Source organism: Zonotrichia albicollis, chromosome Z (assembly GCF_047830755.1).
Source record: "Zonotrichia albicollis isolate bZonAlb1 chromosome Z, bZonAlb1.hap1, whole genome shotgun sequence".
Lineage (NCBI taxonomy): Eukaryota > Metazoa > Chordata > Aves > Passeriformes > Passerellidae > Zonotrichia > Zonotrichia albicollis.
In genome coordinates, this window is record NC_133860.1 from 16,376,583 (window position 1) to 16,402,868 (window position 26,286).

Consider the following 26,286-nt stretch of genomic DNA (forward strand, 5'->3'; position numbering starts at 1 on the left):
ATGGAGGGTCTACAGGACCTGTGTGGCTGTGGGAAGGCTTGGAATGATAACCACATGGTTTGGACTGTGTTCCCTCATCTTCATCACTTGCTTGGAACACAGAGGAGACCTCAGGTCTCAAACTCAAACTCACCATCCTTTTCAAGTACACGGTGATAAACCATGTCACTGGTGTGTCCCCTTCCACAGTCTGCATGCTACTGGTTTGGCAGCTGGGGAAGCCACAAGGTTCTTGATATCTCCATGCAGGGTTCATGTTTACGACAATGAGGAAACACACAACCACATGATCATGCATGCACACGTTATTAGTTGTCAGGGTCTTCTCCAGGTATGGGATTAGCTGCTCACCCTTTGTACTAGTTGCAATTTCTTTTGCCAGTGACTGAATGCCTGCCTGAGGGACAGCTGTAGAAGCTAGCAAATATTAATGCAGCAGACAAATGTTCAGGAAGTTTCTTCCTGGCTTGCTGTACTTTCTCCAACTCAAATTGAAGAGCAGCCGGATGTGTCTCATTGCTGTTACCAAAATGGGCTGGATTTCCTGGGGATGCCCAAAGCCATTATCTAGTCCTGCCCTTCGCTTTGGGCCCCTCTATGATGTGGACCAAGCCCTGTTGTCCCACACTACCCAGCGGATATCCCTCTAGAAGCACATCCACACACTGCCAGGAAACACAATTCATGCTGACCCCTTGTCAAGCCAGACCCAGCAAGAGCCTGACAGGGCTTTTGTTATCTGCTTTCCTTTATTTGCTGTGCCTCTCGGGCAAGGAAAGGAGGGTGTTGAGATCGCATCTCTTTCCTGCCCAGGTGCTGCTGGCCTTCCGCCCTCTCCATGGCCCAGCAATTCTGTTTTGTGGTTCTAAGGCCTTCTACAGCAGGGAAAAAAAGCTCCCTGTGTATGCAGTGCTCATCTTCAGTTCATCTTCCCAAGGTTGCAAAGTCTGCTGCGAGCTGCAGCCTCCCACTCTGAGCCTGGAGGAGCTGGACGGGAGGACAGTACACGGTATCTTGGACTGCTGAGCTGTTCCAGCGCAAGGGCTGGAGTTCCTCCTTGGGCCCGCCTTCCTCTTCTGCAGTGCATCAGCTGAGCCATTCTGTTGTTTAGTCAAAGCACCTTCCAGGCAGGGGCTTGTCTGGCTTCAAAACGAACCAGCATGTAAAAGCACCTCTTCTCTGCAGTCTGCACCCTGCACTGCAAACAAGCCTGCCCTGTGCCCCGGTCAGGGTGCGTCCCAGTGCCCAGCCTCTGGGCGCCCTTCGCCTTCCTGCTGGGACAAAGAGCCCTTTCACACCCACTGTTTTTTCCCCATTAGCTGCTGCTGCTGCCTCCTGGTTTGGACCAGTCCACTTGGTTTAACTGTTTACACCTCGCTGCAAGGGGCTTTTTATTCATTTGAATGGCCTGTGATTTGGCAGTGGGATCCAGACTGCTGTTCCCAGGTGATGCTCAGCCTGAGAAAGACATGAGCTATGTCATGGTTCAGCAAAGCTTTGCATTTCCCCCATTCTTCCACCCATCTCCTTTCCCCTGTGGCTTCACAGAGAAATAGGTGGGCCAGGGAAAGTTCTGGGAGCACGGGGCACTGTGGAACTGCTGGCACGGGAGCATGTCTCCCCACAGATGTCACAGCCCCACAATGAGAACTGAAGCGCCTCTGCCCTCCTCCCTTCCTGTCTCTCCACCTCTCCCATGGAATTTCAACCTTTGGATTTCTTTATTTTGGCCTGGCAGACTGAAGATCTCCCCAGAGAGTTTTCAGCCCTGCTGTTGGTTGCCACCCCACTGACATACAAACACATGAACTTTCAGCAGCCTCTCCCCTCTGCTCTCTGCTCCAGTTTTCTCATCTCTCCAGTGCCTCATTTCATCTCTGAATCCTTGCCGTTCAACACCCTTGAACTACGTGGTGGAGTGGGAGGACCACACAAAGAGCATTTGAGATACTTTGATGAAACTTGTCAAGCTGTGCAGAGCCAGGCACAGACTACTGCCACCCCTCAGTCTCTCCCTGCATCTACAGCTTTAGACACTGGGGAGAGGGCCAGAAAAACTGTGTTGCCAAATCGTGAGGGTTTTGCAAAGCTCTGGGGGATTTCAAAACAGGTCAGGCCCCCTAAAGCCAAGTGCCACATAAATCTCCCAGTCCCCAAATCCATATTATTGACTTGTCAAAGTCCGCAGAGGACAAGGCAGCTGGAGGGAAGCATGGATGGCCATGACCACGTGTTGCCTGGGAGAGTGGAGTGTACAGTACAGGAGCACATGTGGCCTCTGCTCCTCTTGCTCAGGGGATCTGGGAGCAGCACTGGAGCATCTCTGCTGCAAGACAGGCCTACGACAGGGTGACAGGCAGAAAGGGACTATTGGGGACAATTCATCGCATTGGTTTAGCAGTTGTTAGTGACAAGGTTGATTTATTGCCTTTCAGAGCAAAAGAAAATAAATAAAAAGCACTTGTTATCAGGGCTGTGTTATGCAATACCTTTCTTGCAGGATGTCTCCCCTATGTTGTTTATTGTCTTTGTGGATTGGGCTAGGATCATCATTTTGGTGATCTGCATAGTATTATCTTAGAAGATGATAAAATTACTGGTCTTGATTCTATCACGCCGGTCCATGCTTCAAGTGCTAGGTAGGTCCTGCTTTAGAATCAAGAATAGCTGGGGTCAGAAGGGATCTCTAAAGATCATTGCCCCAATGAGGAGGGGCACTCTAAACTAAATCATGTTACACACAGCCCCCTCCAGCCTTAGCTTGAATGTCTCCATTGGCGATGGATGTGGTGATCACAAAGATCTGAGACCATTGTGGGCACCTTTGAACTTCTGGTCATTGTCCTCCTCCTTGCTGCTGCAGCTGTCCTGCTCCCTGTAGCTGGCAGAGGCATGCTTCCTTTGTCTGTCTGTCCAGCCAGCAGCCCACAGTGACCCAGACCAGGGCTGATACAGCACCTTGAAACAGCCACAGCTGCTGCACTTCAGAAAGGAGTGGGGCTTCCACAGTGCCCCTCTTTCCCTCTATCACTTGCAGCAGCCAAGTCACCTCATGATGCAGATATTCCTCACACACTTCTTTCCTTTTGCCTGTGTCCATGTTGGCCTGGTCAAAGTGCTGCAGTCTGGGCTGGATGGTCAGCAGAGCCAGGAAGAACACAAGTCTTGGAGCCAAGGCCTGGTGGATGGAAAGGGAGCTCATCAGGTTTGGGTGGGAGGCAGCAGGGCACTGGGAACACCCAGGATGTCCCCAAAGCCTCTCTGAGCACCTGCCACCATTGAGAGCCCTAAGCTCCTTGTCCAGTCCAAGCACAGTTCTGTGGCCTGTCCTGCCCTGGGGTGCTTGCAGTTTTTTCTCATTAGAAACACTCTGGGCATTGCCCCCATCCCTATCCAGCCCAGCATTCCTCTGCATGCACGCTCACTGCTCAGCAGAATCCAGGTGTGCTGCGGCTGGTGATGTCCCTGGTGACACCTCCTTCTGTGACCCATCCTCCTGATGTCGCAGCCACCAGAGCCACATCTCCCAGGATGGCAAGCCCCAGCCTTCATCTCCACCCCTCAGTGGGTCCTGGCCATCCTTGCCAAGCTCCTTGAGGCTGTCTAGGCCAAGCAGGCAGAACCCTGGGGCTGTAACTGTAACTAACACAGGGGCTCTAAGTGGATGTCCCCCGCTTACAGAGTGAGGTGTGACTTTGTCTGGGCCAGGTGGGCTGACTCTGGGCTGTTTTTCAAAAAAGTTATGAAATCTTAGGCAGGGACAAAACTATTGCCCTCTCTCCTCCTCTGTGATCCCTTGTGCTGGGGGCACGACTTGGCCGTGTAAACCCTGGTGATCAAGCCAAAATATCAGTGATGTTCCCTGAACAAGTGGAAAAGATCCTGTGATTCTCACTTCCAACTACCAACTTGCTGGCTGCGAGGGTAAGCCATGAGCTGGTGGGGATATGCTGGGACCCACATCTCCCTGCTCCCCTGGGATTCCCCTGCTCCAGGAGAGCCCTCTGTACTCCATGTTGGAGTGCTCTGCTGTGAATTGTGCCTCCTACAAACAGCGCCTGTTTTCCATGATGTAACAAAAGCTTTTCCAGACCCCTCAAAAGCCTTCTCTGACCTTGCTACATGTGTGCCAAGACTGGCATGGGCACAGACTGTTTCTGCCGGGTCAGCAGAACTCTACACCCAGTGCTCCTGTCCAAAGTTTCCCGGAGGCAGGAAGGGTGTGTGTTGGGGTGTGGGTGCCTGTAAGCGGGAAGCGCCCTGAAGTGCCTTTCCGTGTCAACCTCGTTGAAATGGGGCTGGACTGGAGGTGCCAAGCGGAAGGAGCACAGAACCACCGAGGGCGGGACAGTCTGCACACCTCGCCCAGCCCGTGCTCCTGGGGGTGCCCGTGGGGTCGAGGCCAAGCACCCCTGGGCACAGGCTGCGCCCCCACAGGATCACGTGGCCTGCCGAGCTGGGAGGGACCCACGCGTCCAGCTCCGGAACAGGCCCCCCTGAGGCTCACACCGTGCACCGGAGAGCCTTCCCCAGACGCTTCTGGAGCTCTGCCAGGCTGGTGCTGCGACCCCTTCCTTCCCCGGGGAGGCCGTCCCGGTGCCCGACCCGCCCTGGCCGGGCTTTTCCCGGGCCTTCCCCGGGCCTTTCCCGGCATCCAACGCCGCCCGTGACTGACGGGCCCGGGCCCGCCCCGGGACGCGGCTTCCGGCGGCGGCGGCGCGCGCACGTGTGACGTCATCGGCCCGGAAGGGCGGCGGAGGGGGAAGGGGCCGCGGGGCCCGTCCGGTCCGAGCTCCGGCTCCGAGCCCGGTCCCGTGCCCCCGCTCCCGCCGAAATGACGCTCGCCGTCTTCTTCGGGTGCACCTTCATCGCCTTCGGGCCCGCCTTCGGCCTCTTCATCTTCACCATCGCCCGCGACCCGCTCCGCATCATCATCCTCATCGCCGGGTCAGTCAGCCATGGGGGCTCCGGTGCCGCCGGGCTGCGGGACCACGATCGGCTCCGGGAGCGGCGTGAGCGGGGCGGGGCACTGGGACCAGCTCCGGTGCTGCTACCAGAACGATGGTGGCGCGGGCACTGATTCTGCTGCTGGTGCTGGTCCCACTTCGGATGCAGTGGGCTGCTGGTCCCAGTGCCTCAGCACGATCACTATAGTCGCGACCGGGGAGCTGGTACCAGTGCCGGTGCTGGTACGGTGCGGGCGTGACAGGAGTGCTGGTACCACTATGGGTGTGACAGGGTGGTGGTGGCATCAGGGCTGTGAGAGGCATGTGACTGGTGCTGGCTGAGGCACTGTGGTGGCTGCAGCAGGCACGCCAGTGCTCACACTGCTGCTGTTATGGGCTCACCGGAGTCACCAGTGCTCACGCTGGTGCTGATGTAGGCTCACTGGGTCACCAGTACTGGTGCTGGTGCTGTTGTGGGCTCACTGGAGTAACCAGTGCTCACACTGGTGCTGATGCAGGCTCACTGGGTCACCAGTACTGGTGCTGGTGCTGGTGCTGATGTGGGCTCACTGGAGTCACCAGTGCTCGCACTGGTGCGGATGTAGGCTCGCTGGAGTCACCACTATCCATGTTGGTGCTGTTGTGGGCTCACTGGAGTAACCCGTGCTCACACTGGTGCTGTTGTGGGCACACTGGAGTAACCAGTGCTCACACTGGTGCTGTTATGGGCTCACTGGAATCTCCAGTACTCACACTGGTGCTGCTGCTTGCATGAAAGCAGCACCAATATTGTTTGTCTTACTGTCACAGCACATAGTAGACATGAGAACTCATACAGTACCAGTGGAGGGTTGGTAATGGTACTGGTGCATGTGTGCAGCTGGGAAACTGGTACCAGTACTGCTGTGGGACCAGAAGGACATGGTACTGGAAGTGGTACTGGCATGGATATGAGTCTGGTGCTGGTACTGCTGTGGGGGCACTGATGCCAGTTCTGGTGACCAGTGGGCAGGTGTGCAGGCACAGCACAGCAGTGAGACCCATCTGGGCACCACCTGCCCCACACCGGTACCAGAGTGGCACTGGTGCTGGTTGGAGAGTGGGCACGGCTGGACACAGCTGCCAGTGCCAGTCCCAGCACAGTGGGGGCTCTGGCACAGCACCGGTGCCAGCAAGCTCTGTCTCTTACAGGGCTTTCTTCTGGCTGGTGTCACTGCTGCTCTCATCCCTCATCTGGTTTATCGCAGTGAAAGCCAGCGACCCCCAGGATGAGCGGCTGCAGAAGGGGCTCCTGATTTTTGGGGTGATGTTCTCTGTGCTGCTGCAGGAGGCCTTCCGCTTCCTTTACTACAAGCTCCTCAGGTAATGGCATCTCCCCCACTGTGCCAGTGTTGCTGGATGCTCTTCCCAGCTGTGGTGGTGCCAGGTTTTGCCTGTGAGCTGCTGGACTGGGGGGATTGTCAGGCGTGGTGGGAAGCTGCCTCCGTGCTTACCCTGAGCACGTGGGTGGTGCCTGTTTCAGTGTGTTGACCCCAGTGGGTCTCAGGTGGTGGGGCAGAGCAGCCCTAAGGTCTGGAGCATCTGGTGCCCTGATTGAGCAGCCTGGGTCACAGTCTCAGAGCAGCCTGGGCAGCTTCCAGTCTTCCTGATACCATTGTCTTGGAATGCAGGGGTTTTGCTGCCAGGGGAGGATGTGCTGCACCCTGTCCTGTGGATGGACAGAACACTGTGCTGGGGCTGGGCAGGCAGGCACAGGGAGGTGTCCTTCATACTCCACGGTCTTCCTGGGAGAGTGCAGGGGAGAGCCGTGTGGGCAGGCTCCCTGCGGCAGGGCCCTGCCGGAGGCGGGCAGGCAGAGGGTAGCAGAGCTCCACTGACATAAAACCACTGTGTTTCCTTTGCCTTGCAATCTCCGGTCCCAAGCACTGCTCTCCTCCCTAGGCTGAGGAACTGCCTGGCATCCTCCTGGCCTATTGCACCTCTAGTTGGTACAAATTACAAAGCCTCTCCTCTCACAGTTTCTCTCCACACTGAATTTTTTTAACTCTTCAAGCTCTTCCTGCACCTCCTCCATTGTTAGTCAACATCTTTCTAAGTGCGGAGATCAGGTACAGCCTCTCACGCCTGCAGTGGGGCTGCTTTCCATACGGGGGTGCTGCTTGCCTTACACCCAGCGTCCTGCTTTCACCAGCCCTGCTCTGCTGGGCTGGCTGGCACCCGCATTCCTCTGTGGAAAATCTTTCTGTTTGGCCTCACATGATTTTCACATGCCTGGTTTGTCTGGTGGTACAGTCACACGGACAGTCTCCGTGGTGGGTGTTGCTCGGGGAGGGGGAGGTTGCCAGGAAGGTGCCATGGTGCAGAGTGAACACTGCACCATGCCTCAGGAGGTGGCTTGGCTGTGCTGAACTCCAGTGTGCTCTCACTCCACAGGAAGGCCATTGAGGGGCTGGTGGCCCTCAGTGAGGACGGCTGCTCCCCCATTTCCATTCAGCAAATGGCATATGGTGAGTGCTGTGCAGAGTGGAGCACCCTGACCGTGGGGCAGGGGGTGAGGCTGGGCAGGGCTGAGGATGGTGCTGGGAGCAATGGATTTCTCATGCCAAAGCTCGCTCAGAGCTGCGTGGTGTCACCCTTGGGAGGTTCCGAGTTTAACAGTGTCCCTGTCCTGGCAGTGGCTGGTGTAGGCTTTGGTCTCATGAGCGGCGCCTTCTCCATGATCAATCTCCTGGCAGACGCATTAGGGCCTGGCACTGTGGGCATCCATGGGGATTCACAGCTGTATTTCCTGACCTCAGGTGAGTAACTGGCACCCTTTGCTCACATCTCTGCCCCACCTCAGATGCAGCAGATGAGATGCTGGAGTTTTCCCTCCTACGTTGTCTTGTCCATGCTGCACTCTCACCTACCTGAGACCCTTATAATCCCCTGTCACATATCTCTGTGGCAAACCCTTCTTGCTGTCCCCTGTGATCCTCCCTGCTCTTCATTTCATGAAGAGCAGTGAAGGATGTGCTCACATGTGGAGTCTGACCCAGCACCTCCCAGTCCAGCCAAACTGTTTCTCTACCCTCTCTTTACTGATTCATGTCCATCTCTTCCCCAAGTCTGCTGGCTAAGTCAAGTGGGTGAGTCCCTGGTGACACCTCTTCTTCTCCCTGCAGCTTTTATGACCATGGTGCTGATTTTCCTTCACACCTTCTGGGGGATCCTCTTCTTTCATGGCTGCGAGCACCGGCGCTGGTGGGAGATCGCAGCAGTCGTTATCATGCATCTCACTGTTTCGGGGTTGGTGAGTAACTGGTAGCAGGGCTCTGTGCTGGGACCTGTATTCAGAGTACTGGTCCCTGTGCTGGTGGGAAATAGCCTTTGGCACTAGCAAAGGAGCTGGCCCTTCACAAACCAAATCCTGGGGCTGGTGCCACCTGTCTCACTCCATTCGCTGAGGTGATGACACTGCCACACATCCTGTCCCTGTCCTCTCCTGCCTGCTCACCCTTCTCTTCTCGTTCCTCTCTCTGCAGTCGTTTTGCAACCCCATGTACGTGGGCAGCCTGGTGCCCTCCTACCTGCTGATGGCTGCTGCCGCTGCCTGGGCTTACCTACTCTCGGGGGGATCCGCGCAGAACCTGCGGCGCTTCCTGCTCTGTAAGTGCTGCTCCAGAGAGGGGGTGGGGGACACTCTGGGTCTCATGGGGTACCCAGACTGGTGCTAGGATGGTGAGAGGTTGTCCCAATGTCTCAAGCAAGGGCATCATCCCCTTGTCTCCCAGAGCAGAGGAGCAGGTGGTTTTTGAGGCTGTTGTCAGGTTGTCGCCTCTCCTGTGGGAAGTGGGGTGGAATTTGGTGAAAACTCACTGTTTCTCTTCTTGGTTCCTGCAGGTTTACGGAGCGGAGCCAGCCCCCAGCCAGGATCCTGAAGCCCTGCAGGATGTTCCGGTCCCCAGTCACCCCTCCCCTCCCCTCCTATCCTGGCGGCAGGATCGGCCATCACCTTCTTTGCAATATCTTTTCTCCTGGACTGGGGGACCCTGGCCAGCCCTGGTGGGGCAGGCACTGGGGTCCAGCTGTGGCAGCCAGCCGACCAGTGTGGCTGAGACTGGCTCACTCCAACGCCCCTTTGGGAGTCCCCATAAAACACCTCAGTTTTGGGGGACCCAACTTTGCTGGCCCTGCTGTGAGCTCAGCCCCAGTTAGCCTGCCTGTGACTGCCGGAGGCTTGAGCCCAAAGAAACCCATCGCTTCTCCCCCCGCTGCCACAGATGTGCTGTCCCCCATGCCAGGGCAGGGGGCCCGCATTGCCTCCTCGCTGCAGGGTGGAGGAAGGGGCTTTGCAAAGTACTGCCCTTCCCTGGGTCGTGGCTGACTGCTGTAGTGCTCCTTTCTCCACCTCTTTGCCCAGTCCTGCTGCCCCAGGAGCCACAGCCCTGGCAGGGCTGAGCTGGCATCCTGGTGCAGCAGGATGGTGCTGGGCGACCCGAGGGTACTGACACCATGTAGGATGGGAGGAGGAGAGGGAAAAAGACAGTATCCAAAGGACCCAGTGGGCATGGAGGGTGGTGGAGGGTTTGGGAGGAGACGCAATGCCACAGCTGTTGCCGGCACAGATTTGGGAGGGGGTTCAAGGGACCATTCCAATGGATCATTGCCCTCTCCTGTTCTTGGGGATTTTCAGGCGGGTACCAGCCCTGGTTCTGTGCCACAGGGCTGGGAGGGAGAAACTGCCATCGGGCTGAAAAGGCAGTTTTATCCACAGTGGGCTTTTATACCAATAAAATTAAGTACCACAGACAAGTGGGGTTCTGTGTGGCCAGCAGCGCTGCCCTCGTGGGGAAGGTACAAACAGTGGTAACAATGGCTTTGTGGTGGTGTGGCTGGAGGGGGATGGTCTGGAAGTTGCAGACCTTGTTTGCCTGCAGGCCTTGCTCCTCTCTGTACATCCTAACAGTGGCTGAACTCTAATTTTACAGCTTTGGGGTGGAGGCCACTGAAGGCTGTAGCTAGGGAGGTTCCTCTCCCACACAGGGCCAGTTTATTAAGGTTTTGTCACATCCATAAAGCTCCCTGGGACTTCGCTCCAGCTCCACAGGAGCCATCATGAAAGGTGGGAGGTAGCCACAGATCTAGGGTTGTCCTGGCTAATCTAGCTGTGATAAAGCCAGAGGTGAGCTGGGTGGGGGCTGCCCAGCAAGCAAGCAGTGGCTCTGCCACCTTCAGCTCTGCCTTTCTTCTGCCTTACCAAGCCACAGCTATGTTTTTCCAATGCTTTGCACAAATAAGAGGAGGAAGAAGTCCCAGAGTGATGGAGGGCAGGGCTGGGCTGTAGAAGAAGCCTTGTGCTGCTTACTCTGGAGCTCTGCCCAGTGCACAGAGGCTGATACTGTCTTTGCTGGTTGGGAAGGGGTCCCTGCCCACCCCTCTCCACTGTGATTTCAGCTGAACCAGGGTGCTCTTTCCTGCCCCACAGCTTCCCACAAAGGCAGCAGAGACATCTGGTACCATGGGGGGATTTTACTTTTTTTTAATGAGTTTTTACCTTTTTTATAACAAAAATATCTATTGGGGCCAAATGCTGCCCCCCCCAGACAAACAGTCCATGTGGGCAGCCCGTGTAGCCAAGGCGTGCTGGAGCACTGGTCTTCCTTGACCTGGGGTGGGAGTGAGGGGAGGTGGGGTGACAGGCTGAGCCAGTGGGGCCGGGACTGCCATGGAGGTGTGGAGTTCACGCAGTGTTCTCGGTGCTGGCTGCCGTGTAGATGACCTTGGATTTGGTTGGTGAGTCCAGCCTGGTGGGGAAAGAAAGGGGGAAAGTGTTAGACTAGGAGGGAGGTCTTGTTGCCTGAAACCACCATTAAACCCTCTTCTTATTGGGGCCCTGGACCCATCCTGCCCCCAGGCACCGTCCTCCTGTGTCTCCCCATTGCTCACCGTGTGTTCTGGCTGCGGTGCTTATAGATGTACAGCAGGAAAGCCAGTGCTGTGACAGCAAAGAGCACCCCGAAGAGCACAGCCAGCACATCTCCTGCAAGCCAAGCACAGCCGTGTTACACTGGGGATGGTCCCCTGCAACTACTGGCTGAGTAAGAGCAGGCAAGGAGTAGGCTGGTAGCCCAAGGGCAGAGGGGACACAAAGAACCAGCCTTGGCTGGGCACACTTACCTGCGTGAAATGAGGTGGAGTGTCCTTCTGAAAAGGAGACAAAGACTGGAAGATGAGAACCAGCAGCATGGATGCTAGAGCAGCCCTACAAACCCACTGTGGCTGCCCACCCCCAGCTCAGCACGTGGCTTGCACAAGACCCCAATTCCCAGGCAGGTACACCCCCTGCCCACCTTCCCCTGCTTTGTGCCAGCCCCTCACCTACCTGCTGTTGCTGAATCATCACTACCTGTAAAGAGAGACAACACAGTCAGGGCACAGCCTTTGAAGTATTTGGGAAGTCTCAAGCCTGAAGGCCTTTGGGTTCCACTTCCAAAGTAGGGCTGCCTACAAGACTCCCATCAGCTGCCACATCTCCAGCAGCTCACAGCATCTTGCTGCAGGAAGCCCAGCCCTGACACCCTGCCAGAAGCGTGAGAAAAGGGAAGAAAAAGGGATCCCTGAGCCACAGCCTACACCTGAGCCTCGCTGAGCCCAGCCAGAAACTCTCCCCACTGTTGTTGCTACAGCCAAGGAAGCAGGCAGGGTGCTGAGCACTGCAGCACCCCATGACTGCACAGGAGACCCCAGAGAGGCACCTGGGCAGCGCCCAGCAGGCAGCTGCCATGGGGACAGTTGCCTGAGATGGCCAGCAGCTCCCAGGGAGGAGGCAGCCACACATTGCAGGTAGGGCACCTGGCATGGGGATGGCTTGGTGGCCCTGCATGCTGGGAGGGAGCTGTTCTGGGCAAATGTTTGCCCAGCATGAAAGCATGGCTTTTAAAGAGCTGCATTATCATCTGTACCTGGCTCGGGTATGGTGCACAGAGTGGCACTATCTATGGGCTCTATCCAGCTACATGGCTGCTGCAGGAAAGCTGCCACCTCCACCCAGCAGCTGGGGACAGGAGTGCTTATCCCGAGCTGGGGGTGACTGACAGAAAGATCAACAAGCAATGGCACAGAAGGTGCAGCTGCAAGCCAAACAAGGTGTGATCCCACAGCACTCCATCTCAGTGCTCAGCAGCCCCAAGGGCTAAAGCAGGCAGTTAGCACTGATGTGGGGAGAAACCCCCAACAATCCCATGCACATAAGGCACGGGACCAGTAACCTCATCCAAGAGTACTGGGACATTCTCCTGGCACTTCTGGAACAAGACATTTGTGGCTTTGTTACAGTGGGGATTTTTGTATAGAAATAGCAAATAAGGAAAAAAAAAAAAGTAGAGCTGGCCAACTCCCCCCTTGCCCCAGTGCTGGGAGGCTTTGGAACAGCTTCTGCAAGAAAGTAGTAAAAGAAAGGCTTGGAGGTAAATGGAAAATATGATAAAGTATCTAAGAGGTTTACCAAAGATAGAGCATGCCAGCCTAACCCGATATCCTTCTTTGATAAGTGATATTCTAGACAAAGAAAATGCGGTAGATTTTATCTCTCCCAGTTCCAGTGAAGCATTTGATGCAGTGCCACATGGGAAACTGCTAGCCAGGCTGAAGACCACAGTGATTAAAAGCCTAGAGCCATTAGCAAGCAGGCTGCAGGTGGAACGGTGAGGGAAGTGCCTTGCACCACATTGTGTGGTTATTGAGGCATTGCCCAGAGGCCTGGGACCAACCCTGTGCTGTTCCTATTAGTCACCTTCACCGAAGGTGTAGGAAATGCCATCAGCACAGAAAAGGAACAGGATGTTGAATAGAAAACCCCCAGTGACCTCAGAGAGAAGCAATGGGCAAAAACTCAGTGATGCAGAGCAATAGTCACACCTGATGATTAATAGTGATTTCTACTCATGCCTGGAAATCACCAATGCAAGTAAGGCCTTCAAGGAGAAATAGAGGGTGGGCATTCAGGGAGCCCTCAGGCAGCAGACTGTGTGCCTGGCCAGGATGGCTGTGAGGCTGTGCTGACAGAGCACAACCTTCAGCAGGGGTCCCCAGCACTGCCCTTCCTGCAGGATTTGGGGAGGGGTGTTCACTGCAAGCTCATACCTCTGGCAGCTCCTACTGAATTTATCTATTCCTTTTGGGGTTGAAGTAGCTAGCTGGAATGCTAGGACCTGCCTCTTTGCTCCTGACCATGCATCCCCTAGTCCTGCTGCTGTTACATCTGCAAGACTAAGGATAAAATAAGTTTCTATAGACCAGTCTTCCCCAGGCAGGGTGAAGGAAGTGCAGAAATGGGAGAGAGCAGGACCCTAAGACCATTGCTGCCACATGTCACTTACCAGGCAGATCTAAGCCATGATGTGTTTCTGCAGAATACACAAAGCACTGAATCCTGATGCTGCCCCCCATCACTGCATCCCTGCTGCTGGGAGCAGCCTGAGCACACACAGCATTCTTACCAGGAATGTGTTTCACTGAAGGGGAGGTCTGGAAACTCGCCAGCACCTGCCGCCCATGCAGGCTCTGCACTGGTCGGTAATTGTTCTGCAAAAGCTCATCCTCAGGGCTTTTCAGGGTGGAAACCAACAGTGACATCTGGAAGGAGAGCAGTGTGAGCAGAATATCATATAACATATGTGGGAATAACATCCCGCTTTGGGGAGCAGATGAGCTGCAGAGCCCTGGCACAGGTCATCCACACCAGCTCACAGGGAGAGGCTGGGAAAGACCCAGTGCAGAGCTCATTGCCCTGACAGACCTGGTGATGAGAGAGCAGCATGGTCTGGTTGAAGATTGTCCACTTGACTGTCTGGTAGCAAGGAGGGGTGGTCAGAGAGCCATTATAGTGAAAGTAGAGTTTCAGGTTGGCAGGCAGCAGACCTGCGATGTTGAATCCAGGCACCAAGGTTTCTTGTCCTGGGAGAGGAAACATAATGGGAGTGAGACTGGTACAAACCCCTTGGAGGGCAACAGCGTGAATATCATGGGCAGTGTGGCACTGCATGTGCTGCAGCTTTGCTGAGCAGCTGGTTTCTCTGCTGGGCTGCAGCCCCTGACACAGTATGAGGTGGGACAGTGCCTTACCTACTTCTTCGATTTCATGCAGATGCTTAAGTATTTCATGGTAGTATTGGTTCTCCCCATGCCCAACCTGCAACACAGAGACCCCAAGGTAGCAGCAAGGCCACGGGATGAGATGGTGATGGCAGCAGGGAGGTACTGCTCCTTGAGAGAGGCACCCAGTGACATATTCATTCTTATCAGGGCTGATCTGCCCTTTCTCTCCCCTTCTTCCAAAGTATATTTGCACGTCTGTCAGTCCCCAAAACTGTGTCCAACTCTGCCCACTCCAGTCCCATCCTCCTGCTGCTGATCCATGAAACTCACCTCCAGAAAGGCTCCCAGTACAGCCAGGCCATCCGGGCGAACCATTGCTTCTGTAAGGCTGTCATACTTGGTATTGTAGTGGACCACATGGATCTGGAAGGGAAAAATGCAATTCCAGTGCCCGATGGATGCCATTGGGAGATGCTCACTCCCACAGGGCTACAGCCTGCTGACCCAAGGGCTGTGAGACATATGCAGATAGGATGAGTACCAGTGCAGGGAAGGGAAAATGCTGGTGGGTCTGCTGGTGCAAAGCAGCCAGCATGAAGTTCTGCCTGCAGGGACTTCCCTGCTCATCAACAGCAAATCAGCACTCTGTCCTGCATAACGGGCTAATACTGCAGAGCCAGGCTCAGTTTGAGGACAGCAGCTAGAGAAGGAGGGATAAAACCAGATGGGAGCTGGCAGAGCAAGAGGACAGTGTGTACAGAGTAAACAGTCTCTGTAGCTCCCAAAGCAGGCTCACAGCCTCCAGAAAAGCTGGCTTCCACAGTCTGGGGACGGTCGCAGCTCCTGCACCATCAGCCCAGGGCCAGGCTTGTGCATGAGTCTGGCTCAGCATCAAAGTGTGGCCTGCCACACCGAACTGCATTGCTGCAGAGCAGCCCAGGATCCTGGCCAGGAATTACAGCCCACATCCAGAGACAGCCATGGGCGAGGAGCACGACAGCCTTCCAGTGCCTCCTGTGCCCAGCAACACGAGGGGAAAGGTGCATCCAGCACTGTGAGGGCTCCTCACCTCGGCAGCAAAGCGGCGCCCATTGACGGTGTGCTCGGAGCCAGGTCCTGCCGGGGAGCCCCAGTGCAGGTGCAGCTGTGCAGCTCGGTACTGCTGGGCATAGCCACCAGCCAGAGCCAGCGAGTCGGGCAGCTCAAGGACAACTGCAGAGCCAGAAGGAAGAGGTCAGGAACACAACACAAAGCCCAGCCCATTCCACAGGTACGCAAAGGAGGTGTCTCGAGGGAAACAGTCTCTCCGGGTTTCTAGAAGCTGGTCATAACAGAAAACCTTGCTTTCCATTTGTCATGAGGCTGTGGGCAGGCCTGCCAATGTGGCAGGGTTCAGCTTCCGACCTAAGGTTGTAGGATACTGCAGTAAATATGTCAGCTTCAAAAAGAGCTGCTATGAAAATGCTGGAAAGTGAAGAGCCCCTCCACAAAGACTCCTGGGGCCAGCTCCAAGCCAAATGTTATCCAACAATTAATTCAGTAAGTGAGAAAAATATAAAGAGACCGTGAACAAAATTCATAGAGAAGGATACTGGCAGAGTGGTGGATATCTATGAGAGCAGGGCAAAGGGACAGAGAGCTGCAACTCTTGGTGAGCTGGGACCTTTCAAATAAAGCAGCCTCCAAGTGTATGACAGCACTGGAGCTAGTGCCACAGAGGCATTAAATATTTTGAAGGTACTTAGAGCTAAAACTTTTGCCCCTTTGGATACCATAAATTCATACTTTGATTTTTCTTTACTTTAGTATGGTTTGTCCAGCTATTTTGGACTACTGCAACAATGTGGCAAATCTAAAACTGAGTTACCTGGACATGTGGCAAAAATATCAGGAATATCCCTGGACCCTGAGAAAGGCTATCCTATCCTTTTAAGCACCTTTTCCTGATTTTTAATGTAAAGCCTTTTCCTTTTTCCTTTATTAAATGGGGTGTCCCTTAGTTACATCACTAATAGGGCACAGATTTTGGGATTAACTGCATAACAGGGCTGTGATGAGTCATTGGTCGTCTCAAGTTCCTTGCCACTGGGTTCAGAGATAGAAAACTCAAATACAGGAAGTGAGAAACTGTTCCCTCCCTATGAATTTATCTGTTTTTACACTTCTTTTATATAGGTAAACCATTGTCTTCTTTCTCCTAACTATTTGAGTCATTTTCAAGCCCTCAAAAAATCTTATATAACATATACACTTTGTTACCAAAATGAGTAACAGTACAAATAGCTAACTAGGCTTGCAACTTTTTATTTATTTATGGCTTTTCATAAGGCAGAACAGTGGTTGCCACAATAAAAAAGGCGTCTTAAAAGCCTTGTGAGAAAGTACTTCCCCTCTCCCCAATGAAAATGCTCTCACTGCTTTTCTAAACACCAAGCAACACCAGATGCCAGGGTGTCTAAAATAGCAACTACTGAGCTCAACTAGTTTAACTCTGCAGGCACATTAGGGCAGGAGGCCACAGTGTAGAGCCCTGTGCATGCAGCACGCTGCTGATCTGACAATACACAGCAAGCCTGACCTGTCAAGTTTGCTGTACACACAGGTCAGCTCCATCTCGTTGGCCACCAGGGCAAGGAGGTGCCTTATCACACCATCAGCAAGTTCCTAAGGCCCTTTCTCCATAACCCTTTCTTAGCTCAGGGGCTGGCAGACATCAGCGTGCACAAAACATTCTGCCTCCTCCAAGAAAAAGCTGGTAACAACCAGGTCCAACCATGCTCAGCTGTGGAAAAATGTGGTTTTCCTCCATATCTGGAATACCGAGGCTGATACTAAAATAACATGAATAAGTTGTGAACAAAAAGTTGTTTACAAAAACCATGCTAGTATTGGAGAAGGGAAAACAAAAACCTATGAAAATTTCTTAAGATCTTGAGATAGAATCCTCAAGTACAGACAAAGTAAGGTGGCAAATGCTGTGCCCTAAAAGACAGGTGTAAGAAGCTTAAAGTGTAAGTCACATCCTAAGACTGATGAGTCCTTTGAAAGTGAAATGCAGGGGAGGAAGCAGCAGCTGAAAATGCATATCAGAAATATCATGGACACATTTTTAAAGAAGATGTGGAGTTAACAAATTTCTGGAGCTGGCTCCCAATGGCTCTGGACACCTTGGGGCTTCTCACTTTGTCCAGGAAAACAAATGGACATGTAAAATTTCTATAGCCCATTTCTTCCCTTTTGGCCTAGATGGCAACAGGGTCACAGCCTGCTTCCCAGAGCCCAGGGGAAGGGCATCAGAGAAGCCCAGTCCTGCTGGGAGAGTCTGAGCATCCTCTCCTTGTGCTCCAGCCCACCTGTGTGCCCATTGTTCTTCAGCTTGAGCAGCTGGTTGGCAGGCAGGCTGTATCCAGAGAGCTGGATGGGCCGCAGGTCAGGGCTGAAGATGGCCTGGGCTGTGTCAACATTGATGGGTGACTGCTTGGTGCCCCCGCAGTCCAGGTAGTCCGTGCTCCAGTGCTTCAGGTCTGGTGAGAGAAGGAAGGAGGGACTGTCAGTGAGATCTTCAGGGTGAGGAGACCTCCAGAAAGAAGGCTTGAGGTGCTGGGGGTCTTGCACTGGCCAGGGAAGTAGCCACGCACATAAGTTTAGTTTCCATGAAGTTAGCTTGGGAGCAGCTTTATGTCAACATGTGACTGAAAGCAGCTGTATCAGGAAAGGTCTCAGAGCATGGTGAGCTGCCAGGAAAGTCTATTTTTGGGGTGTTTAGGAAGAGTGCAAGAAGATCATTTACAAGTGGATTTGGCAAGCAGAGGAGCTGCTGCCCTGCAGCTCATCACACACAGGCTGCCCTGCACAGCCTGGCCTCTGGCAGGTACCACCCCAGGGCTGCTGGAGCAAGGTACCACAGTGCTCCTGGGCTCTGTGGCAAAGGGACAGCTGACATGGCTGAGCTGGCCACTGAAATGGCCACGTCTTCCCAGTGCCACAGCTGGGATAAGCACGGCTGATGCCTCAGAAACCTCCCTTTGCACTGCAGAGGACTGCTTCTAGCGTGTCATGGGCCAGTGCAAACCCAGGCTTGTCCCCACACCAGCTCCTCACAGGACCCCTGTAAATATGGAGCTGGGTGTGAGCAGCTGAGCCAAGGCCCAGAGTGATGGGGCAGCAAATGGTGTATCTGTTACAGCACTGTGGCCATGCCCACCATGGGTGCTGTGGAGAAGCCCCCCAGGCTGTGCTGCAAGGGCAGGGCCAGGCAGGATAGGATGGGGAGGGATGGTGACAGAGGGCAGAGGTGAAGACAAGCTAATCCCTGGGCTGGTCAAAGTCCCAGCATGGGCTGCAAGTCCAGCATGGGGAGAGCAGCCTTTTCCCCCCTTGGCACAGGGTCGGGGAGCTCTCACTGAGGGAGGAGCCCTTCCCTGAGGGTCATCCCCCACACCCACAGGACTGGGAAAGCCCTCATTGGAGCTGCTGCTTCCTGGTGAAATCAGATCAACCTCTGGCTCTTCAGCCCATCCATGCCTGAGTGCGAGTGCTGTGTCAGGGTCAGGCAGGAGGGAAGGGTGAGTCGTGGAGTGTGCACGGAAGCCTTGTAATAATTAACCACGGCTGGCTCTGTTCCAGGATCTGCTGGGTAGTAGGAAAAAAGCAGAAGTAACTGCAGGGTATTTACCTTCATAGCTCCAGTGGCTGTGGCCTTGAAAAAAAGAAAAGAAAGAACCACATGAATGGAAGGGAAAGGTTATCAGCAAACACACCTCTGCCAGGCAGCAGGTCTCTGGGCTCCCACTGCCTTCCATCCCCCTCCCCACCTTTGCTTTCCCACTCTCCCTCTGTCCCAGCAAAGGGCAGGTTCCCAGAGGGTATTGCCTCCTCGGAGCATATGTAAGTCCCTTGCAGTTGTCAGTCAGAGGGAAAACCCAGGGCTGACATTTTGTCATTGTCTTCAAAAAAGAAAAATCAGAGACACTGGCTTCCATTACTGAGCAGCTGCACCAGCTCCAGAGCAGCCAGAACCTCCCACTGCCCAAGGACAAGGAACTTCACAAGGGCAGCTCTCACACTCCAAGAGGAGTTTGGGCAGCAAGGTGCACTGCACCATGTAGACACCCTCCTCCCACCTGGGAAACTGCCCTGGCACTGACAGCAGAGGAAAGAAATGAGCTTCAAAACCTCCTTACATCAGTGAGCGCCGCTGCAATGGGGATGGACTTTCACAGGAAAATGTGCCAGGCCAAATGTTCAGCTCTTGTCCCTAGCTGTAGTTCATATGACCACCCAAATGCCCACACAGAGCTTCATAAGGTCCTACCATGCAAAACCTTTTCCTTTGGAAAAGCAGGAGGGAGGATGGGACATCCCATGCCAGGACCTCTGCATTTCTTGTGTCACCCATGGGTCACAGCAGGGCAAGATGTGACCTGAGCTTCCCACAGCTGGTGGTGTACCAGATCTCCCATCTGATGTGCACATCTAGAGGGGAAAAGCCCTCCTGCGAAGGTCCTGAGAGCACCCAGTACTTAAAAGGCTGGCCCTCACACTGTTATTCTCCTCCAGAGCTGCCAGCAATGCCTGGATTCTTGGCACATCACTGGAGCTGGCCCTAGAAGTGCACCAGAACCTCTTCTCAGATGCCCCTGACCAAACACCTTTGCTATCACCAGCCCTTCTAAACAACCAGCTCCAGGCAAAGGGATGTGAGGCTCAAATTTGCCCCAGGCAGGAAAAAATGGCCCAAAAGGATAATGTGCCTGCTCTGGCTGGCACAACAGGTAATTCATAGGCTCCTCCTCTGTTTTGTCCTTACCAGCAAACTTGTTGCTGCAGACAGGCTGTTGGCACTTCCCAGCCCTTGAGTGCAGGAGCAGAGAGTGCCAGGATGGGACAGGTTTGGGGCAAAGGGGGGCATTCATACAACAGCAATGACATGGAGGAGCATTTAAGAGGTACAGCTGAACCCAAATATCATCTCTGTCCCTTGGTGGGGCCATTTGGTGGGGGTCTGCCAGCCTGGCCAGATGCAGGAGGGTCTCAGCAGGAGCTGTCCCGGCCCCCATCCCGGCTGCTGACAAGAGCCATCGACACGCTGCTGCTATTAATAGGAGTGGATTCCAGCTCAGGGGTGAGAAATGAGGAGGCAAGCTTTCCCAGGCCCAGATGTCCCATGCAAGGCCCTAACCCAGCAGGATCCTGCCCTGCACTCAGCGAGGATCCAGGCATGGGCACTGCTGGGGGTCTTGGTGCATGTGCTGCTGGGGAATGTGGATCACCACAGCCAGGCTGGAATGGGAAGGGCTGGAGGGTGTTTAGGGCACTGTGTGTTGCAGAGATAGACAGTGGGACAGACTGCAGTGCCCTCTCCATGTCTGCTTGCATGGCACTGCCCAGGGATGCACCCAGCTGTGCTACAGCAAGCTGAGATTCACTTATCCTGCCCACCTTGCTCACACAAAGGGTACCTGCTACCCGGGCACCGGCTTTGCACAAAATCCAGAGAACATGGAACCTTCTCCAGAAACACAGTATGTCATCTCTCACACTGCTCCCACTCTCCTACCCCTCCTGGCACCATCTGCACAAAGAAACACTCACACTGGGGCAGTCCTGGCACAGGTAAGGCACAGCACCCCAGGGCTGGCACATGATTCACTGCACATGCTTCTACTGGCACAGCCTGCCCCGACACCCCACTTTTTGCTCACTTTCAGGGACTCTGCCTGGACAGAAAGCAGCTCCAACATCATATCACAGACTGAGCAATAGCCCTGTGCTGACACCTGCCCTGCTGTGTCGGCACTGTATCAATTACCTCAGGTTCCCACATCTCCCAGCACATGCCTATTCCCACAGCTGAGGGGTCTCTGGACCCTCCTCACAGCCTCCTGCCAGCTCAGCTCGGCAGCTCTGACCACCCCAAAGCCTGAAGCCGCACCCAGGAGCCAGTTCAACCCACTTCAACCCAACAGACTTCCTCAGGGATGTCTCAGCATCAAAACCAAAAGGATCTATGAGCTCTTATACACCCACTGAAGTCCCCTTGAGTGTGTTTTCCGATCCCGTGGATCTGGGTGCAGTGATGGCACAGCCAGGCTGCCCCTTCAAGCAGGCATCTCTCAGGCGCAGCTGTGCAGGGCTGGGCCCCCTGGCACACGCACCGAGCGCTGCAGGACAGCGCCGAGGCGAGCCCTGGGTCAGGCTCTCAGCATCGGCCCCTGCCTCGGCACGGCTCGGAGCAGCCCTGCACCAACTCCTCCGATCCCTTCCACCTGGGGGCATTTGCAATCTCGCATCCCTTTCCCGTGAACATTAACCCACTGCCCTGCCCAAGTGCCGATTTGCATAGCTCAGTCTGCCTCCCACACCTCCCGCCGGAGCACGTCCGCTCCTCCCAAGGGCCGCGCGATGATGCCAGGTCTCCCTCCTGCCCGGCGGCTGCCGCTCGCCAGCTAAAGACGTGGCTGCCCCTGGGCAGCGGGTGCTGCAGCTCTTGGCGTGCCCTGCCTTCCCTCGGAGCACCCACTGGCCCGGCAGGGACTGCAGAGAGCTCCCAAAAACACAGCCCTGGTGATGCGATGCGCACAGCGGGAGATAACGTGCAAGAAGAAGGTGCAAGAAGAGAAGTTCCTTGCAGGGGTTCCAGCAGGAGAGCACAGCAGGGTGCTGACAGGATCTGCCTGCCCTTGCAGGCAAAAACGCCTCCGTTCCCAGCCGCGCAGAGCCCGCCGGCTCACCTGAGTGCCGCCTGCCACCCGCCTTTCCCCAGCGGCCGCGATCCAGCCAAGTTTCCCACGAGCTTCCCCCCTTCACACCCTCCCTTTGTGCTTTCTCCTGCTGTTCCTTGCTCCCACTCAGCCCTCCCATTCTGGGATACAGGCTTTGCTGCAAGTGCCAGCTCCTTTCCCTCCTTGACATCCAACACCATCCAACAACACTTTCCCCCCGAGCTCAGGCGGACGCTGCCATTACCAGCGTGCTGCTCCGCATGTCCTGCAGTCCGGGAGGAAGGGTAGGAGCAGCTTTTGGCAGCGTGAGGAGCCAGCTCAACCGCTGGCTGCTGTGAATTCCACGTAGGAAAGGCACCGATGCAGCAGGCTGCACCCAGGAGACCTCACCAAGGGCACGCAGGGATGGACTGTGCACCCAAAGGACTCAGGATCATTTGCACAGACCAGGAGGCAGCCCGCAGCAGGGGCAAACAATAAGGAAGGAGAGCAGGGGTTTGCCCAGTAGGTCTGCACCTTCTATCCTGACTTTTTCATATTTTAGTGTTTATGTAGTCTGAGACTGCTGCAGACCACCTGATAGCACTGAAACACGTGCTGCTCACAGCGTGGATGCTGCCTGACAGCAGCACAGCCACTCCTGCTCTCTGCTCGCCTTGAACTCCAGAAGCTCAATGGCTCCTGTGTGGCATGAAGGACAGTGAGCTCACTTCCAGCTCTTCCCTCCTGCTCTCTTATCAACTGGGCACACTGTGCCTTGTGCTCAGACACAGGGAGTGCTGGCATCCTGCCAGAGCCCCCTCTTCCCACTGGGACCCAATCCTGAGCCACACCTGGCTCAAAGCCCCATGGGATGATTTCAGCTCACAGATGCCAGACCAAAACCACTCTGCTGTCCCAGGCTATGAAGGGATCAGTGGAGATCATGGCCCAGAAGAGACGGTAAGTGGAATGTTATTCCCAAGGGTCAGTAAGCCAGGAGGTACCAGGCCATGCAGAGATGCACAGAGTGCAGGTGCCAAAGTAGGGAGCAGCCACAGCAGCCAGGTCCCAGCCTACAAAACACATCCAAACACCATGTCATTTGAAGGCAGTGTCCTGATTGTGGAACCTGGACTGCGCCACTGTGCTCACGCTGCCCAAAGCCAGCTCTCCAATCTGTGGCAAACACAGCACAGGCACAGGGTCTGGGCAGGGGCATGCATAACCCGAGCATCCTTCTTCCAAGCCCCACAGGAAGCATCTCTATGGGAGGCTGTGCCATCCCAGCCCCATCTTCTCCCTGGTTTCTCCCTCCAGACCGACCCGACGCAGCAGCACCCATGTGCTTTCAGCTCAGGACACCACTCCATGTGCTGCCCATGGGAGCACTGATCCCTCCCAAGCCTGGCTGCATTAAAGCCCCTTTGTGTTTATAAACTCTGACCCACTACAAGCCTTTGGGATCAGCCTTTAATCTGCCACTGGCAGCACAGGTCGCTGCAGGGATTGTTCTTTGTTCTCCTAGTGGAGAACTGCTTGGGCTGTGGATCCCAACACTGCCAGCTCCCCCCAGGAGGGGCAAGGGTTTGGGTCAAGGAAGGCATAGGACAGGCTTTAGTCCAGGGCATGTTCCTGGAGTATTGCTCCTGCTCCTTCCAAACCCAGCTGCTCCAGCAATTGTTGGGGGAAACAGGAAACAATCAGAGTGCTGCAGAGAAAGGACCATCCCCACAAAAGAGAAGAAAATGGGGAAATCCCAGAGGACAGGTCAGTGCTTGGAGCTGGGGAGAGAGATGAATAAGAAGTATTAAGCAAGAAAGATAGGTTCACTTGGAGAAAAAGGACATTGGAGAATGAGCAAGAAGAGGACACTGAGAGCAAGACACATCTGAATAAGAGGGAGAGGAAACAGGGAAAGCGAGATGCTGTTTCCCAAAGACACACTTAGCGTGGGACTCAGGTCTCTGGGCAAGCCAGAGTCTTCTCAGGGAACAACCCCATGGCAAATCCCTGAGCACGTGCTGAGTCCTGGGAAGTCACCAGCCCTACCTCATGCACTAGCCTGGAGGAAGAGGGAACCAGCTCCCCACCCGGCAGAGGTGCTGAGACACGCAGGTCCTGGCAGCTGGCAGGAGCCTTGCAGGGTTCCAGCCATGACCTGCTTCCCATGGGATTCCATCCAGAACTTCAGCCTCTTAACACTGGTATAAGATGGGCTAACTTGCCTGTTCCCTACTGACCTCCTGGCCACCTCCTTTCCCCTTCTCCATCCCCGTCCTCCCACCCAGCCATCCCGAGCCTCACGCAGTGTCCAGCCCCTCGGCCAGCGCAGCGCACCGGCATGCTGAACGCCCGACACCCTCCCACCCTGTGGCCTGGGTTACTTAATCTCTGTGGCAAGAACCGTCTGCATCCCCATCTCTGTCCAGGGCTCAGCCCGGCAAGGGCGGCAAGAGCGGGTCTGCTAAATGATTCATTGGAATAACAAAAGCAGCTCCTGGCACAAAACAATTCCTGGTCCTTACCACAGGGCAGCTGTCCTGGCACAGGTCAGGACAACTCCTTACCAGAGGCAAAACCAAGGACAGGCTATGAGGCTGAGCCCGGGAAAAAAAACCTGTGGGCAAAGCGGGAACAAGGAGCATGAACAGGGACAACAACTGAGTCCCTGCGCAGGACTCAGCCCCAGAAGAGCAAATCCACAGCACTCCCCCAAAATCCCTGCAGAGTGCTGGCGGTGCCTCAGCCTCCAATCAGAAAAGGAACCAACACCAAAGACCCAGGACTTTTTCCCTGAACCTGTAACTCCGAAAGCCCCCACAACACCAGCAAGACATCTCACGGGGAGGAGGAGGAGGGGCACACAGCCCTGCAGCCCTGCGTTCTGTCACGTTCCCCGTCCCCCATGGTCAGTCCCCCTCCAGCTCTGCAGCAGGGGCCAGACCCCGTTCCCTGTGGCCCGCGGGGGGACGAGGTGGGTGCAGGGCAGCCCAGCCGACATCCTGCAGGGTGAAGGGGCCCGGCCGCGGTTCCCCACGCCGGGAGCGGGGCTGGAACCTCCCGGCGGACCCCGGGAGAAAGCAGGGACTGCTTGGTGCACAGCCCTTGTAACCCCACCGCAGGAAGCTCTGAGCCCCTCAGTCTGATGCGAGAGGGACTTAGCGAGGGAAAAGGGCTGCGGACAAAGCGAGGGCCCAGCCCCTGGGCAGGGGTCGGGCCAGTGGAGCCGCACGGGAGTTGGCGGGAGCGGGGACAAAGGCAGGGACGTGCTGGGGGGTGCAGCGCCCGCAGCTGGGCGATGCTGGGGGGGCGCATCTCCGCAGAGGCACCTCATCCTGGGGCGCACCTGGAGCCCTAACACGGGTGCAGCAGGAGGCACAGCAGCCCCTCCACCCCCAAACCAAGCAAGGGGAGAACTCCCAGGCATTGGGGATACCTCTCCACAAAGAATCAGACATCCCAAATCCAGCACGCCTTGCACTGGGGCGCTCCGTTCACCAAAGACCCCCAGCCTAGCAAGGGAGGGAACCCTGCGCATCAGGGCACCCCATGTATCGGATACCCCAAACTCAGCACTGGGGTGCTGCACGCATCAGGCTGCTGAGGCACTGGCGGTCCCAAACTCAGCTCCGAGGCGCCCCGTGCACGGGGACCCCAAAGGAGCAGCGGGGCTCCCCAAGCCTCGTGGAGCCCCGCGCACCGAGGGACCCCCCGCTCACCTTTCCCCGCGGAGTGCGGGGTCTCTTCGCCGCCGTGTTCCTGTTCGGAGCCGGCACGGCCCGGGGCGGGCAGGAGCAGGAGCGAGAGTAGAAGCGAGACCCGCAGAGCGGCGCGGTTCATCTCCGGCAAGTGCGCGGGTGCGGGACGGCGGCTCCGTGCCTGCCCGCCCGGCCGCACGTAAGTGAGAGCGGGCGGGGAGGAGGAGGCGGCTCTGACTCACGCCTCCGTTACCTTTTATAGGGGCTGGAGCCAAAGTCTGCCGCCGCACGGTCCAGGCAGGTGAGCCGCCCGGCGCGGGACTCGAACGCGGGACTGCCCCGGGGGCGCCCCCGGCCCAGCCCAGCCCAGCCCAGCCCGGTCCCACGCCAGGACACGCGGGGCAGCCGGAGCGGGGGAGCCCAGTCCTCAGCTCCTTCAGCTACGGGTGTTCCCTCTCCTCACCGATGGTTCAAGGACCCCTCACGGGCGGGGGGTCCCTCTCCCCAGCAGTTGGTGAAAGACCCCTCAGCCATTGGGTGTCCCCTGTCCTCAGTGACGAGGGAATGGGCTCTCAGTACTCGGTGTCCCCTCTCCTCAGTGATGAGTCTGGGATCTGTCAGCCATGGGTTCCCACTCTCCTCAGCAGTGGTTGTCTGCTCTCTTCAGCAATGAAGTTGGCACTTCTTGGCTGTCCCCTCTCCTCAGTGGTCAGCCAGGGACCCCTCCATCATGCATGTCTCTCTCCTCAGAGGTGAGTGAAGAGCCCTTTTATAGTGGCTGTCCCCTGCCCTCAGTAATGGTGTTGGGACCCCTGAGCAAAGGGCCTCTCAGTGGTGGGTGTCCACTCTCCTCAGCAA

The 26,286-nt window shown here is 55.7% G+C and overlaps 2 protein-coding genes across 2 annotated transcripts; one reads left to right on the plus strand and one right to left on the minus strand.

The window, feature by feature from the left end:
• Positions 1-4,692: 4,692 nt before the first annotated feature.
• LOC102068887 (gamma-secretase subunit Aph-1b) lies at positions 4,693-9,740 on the plus strand. Its single transcript, XM_074532682.1, has 7 exons — positions 4,693-4,947; positions 6,138-6,308; positions 7,380-7,453; positions 7,622-7,744; positions 8,111-8,238; positions 8,471-8,594; positions 8,829-9,740. The coding sequence occupies exons 1-7, from the start codon at positions 4,835-4,837 to the stop codon at positions 8,864-8,866; spliced, it is 771 nt and encodes a 256-aa protein (XP_074388783.1). The 5' UTR covers positions 4,693-4,834; the 3' UTR covers positions 8,867-9,740.
• A 702-nt stretch (positions 9,741-10,442) lies between these two features.
• LOC102074105 (carbonic anhydrase 9) lies at positions 10,443-25,705 on the minus strand. Its single transcript, XM_005488774.4, has 12 exons — positions 25,450-25,705; positions 18,700-18,723; positions 17,378-17,548; positions 15,094-15,236; positions 14,355-14,447; positions 14,052-14,118; positions 13,726-13,883; positions 13,427-13,562; positions 11,311-11,334; positions 11,106-11,132; positions 10,875-10,968; positions 10,443-10,732 (listed from the first exon to the last, which is right to left on the minus strand). Exons 1-12 carry the CDS (start codon positions 25,568-25,570, stop codon positions 10,669-10,671), a joined length of 1,122 nt encoding a protein of 373 aa, XP_005488831.1. The 5' UTR covers positions 25,571-25,705; the 3' UTR covers positions 10,443-10,668.
• Between the last annotated feature and the right edge of the window lie 581 nt (positions 25,706-26,286).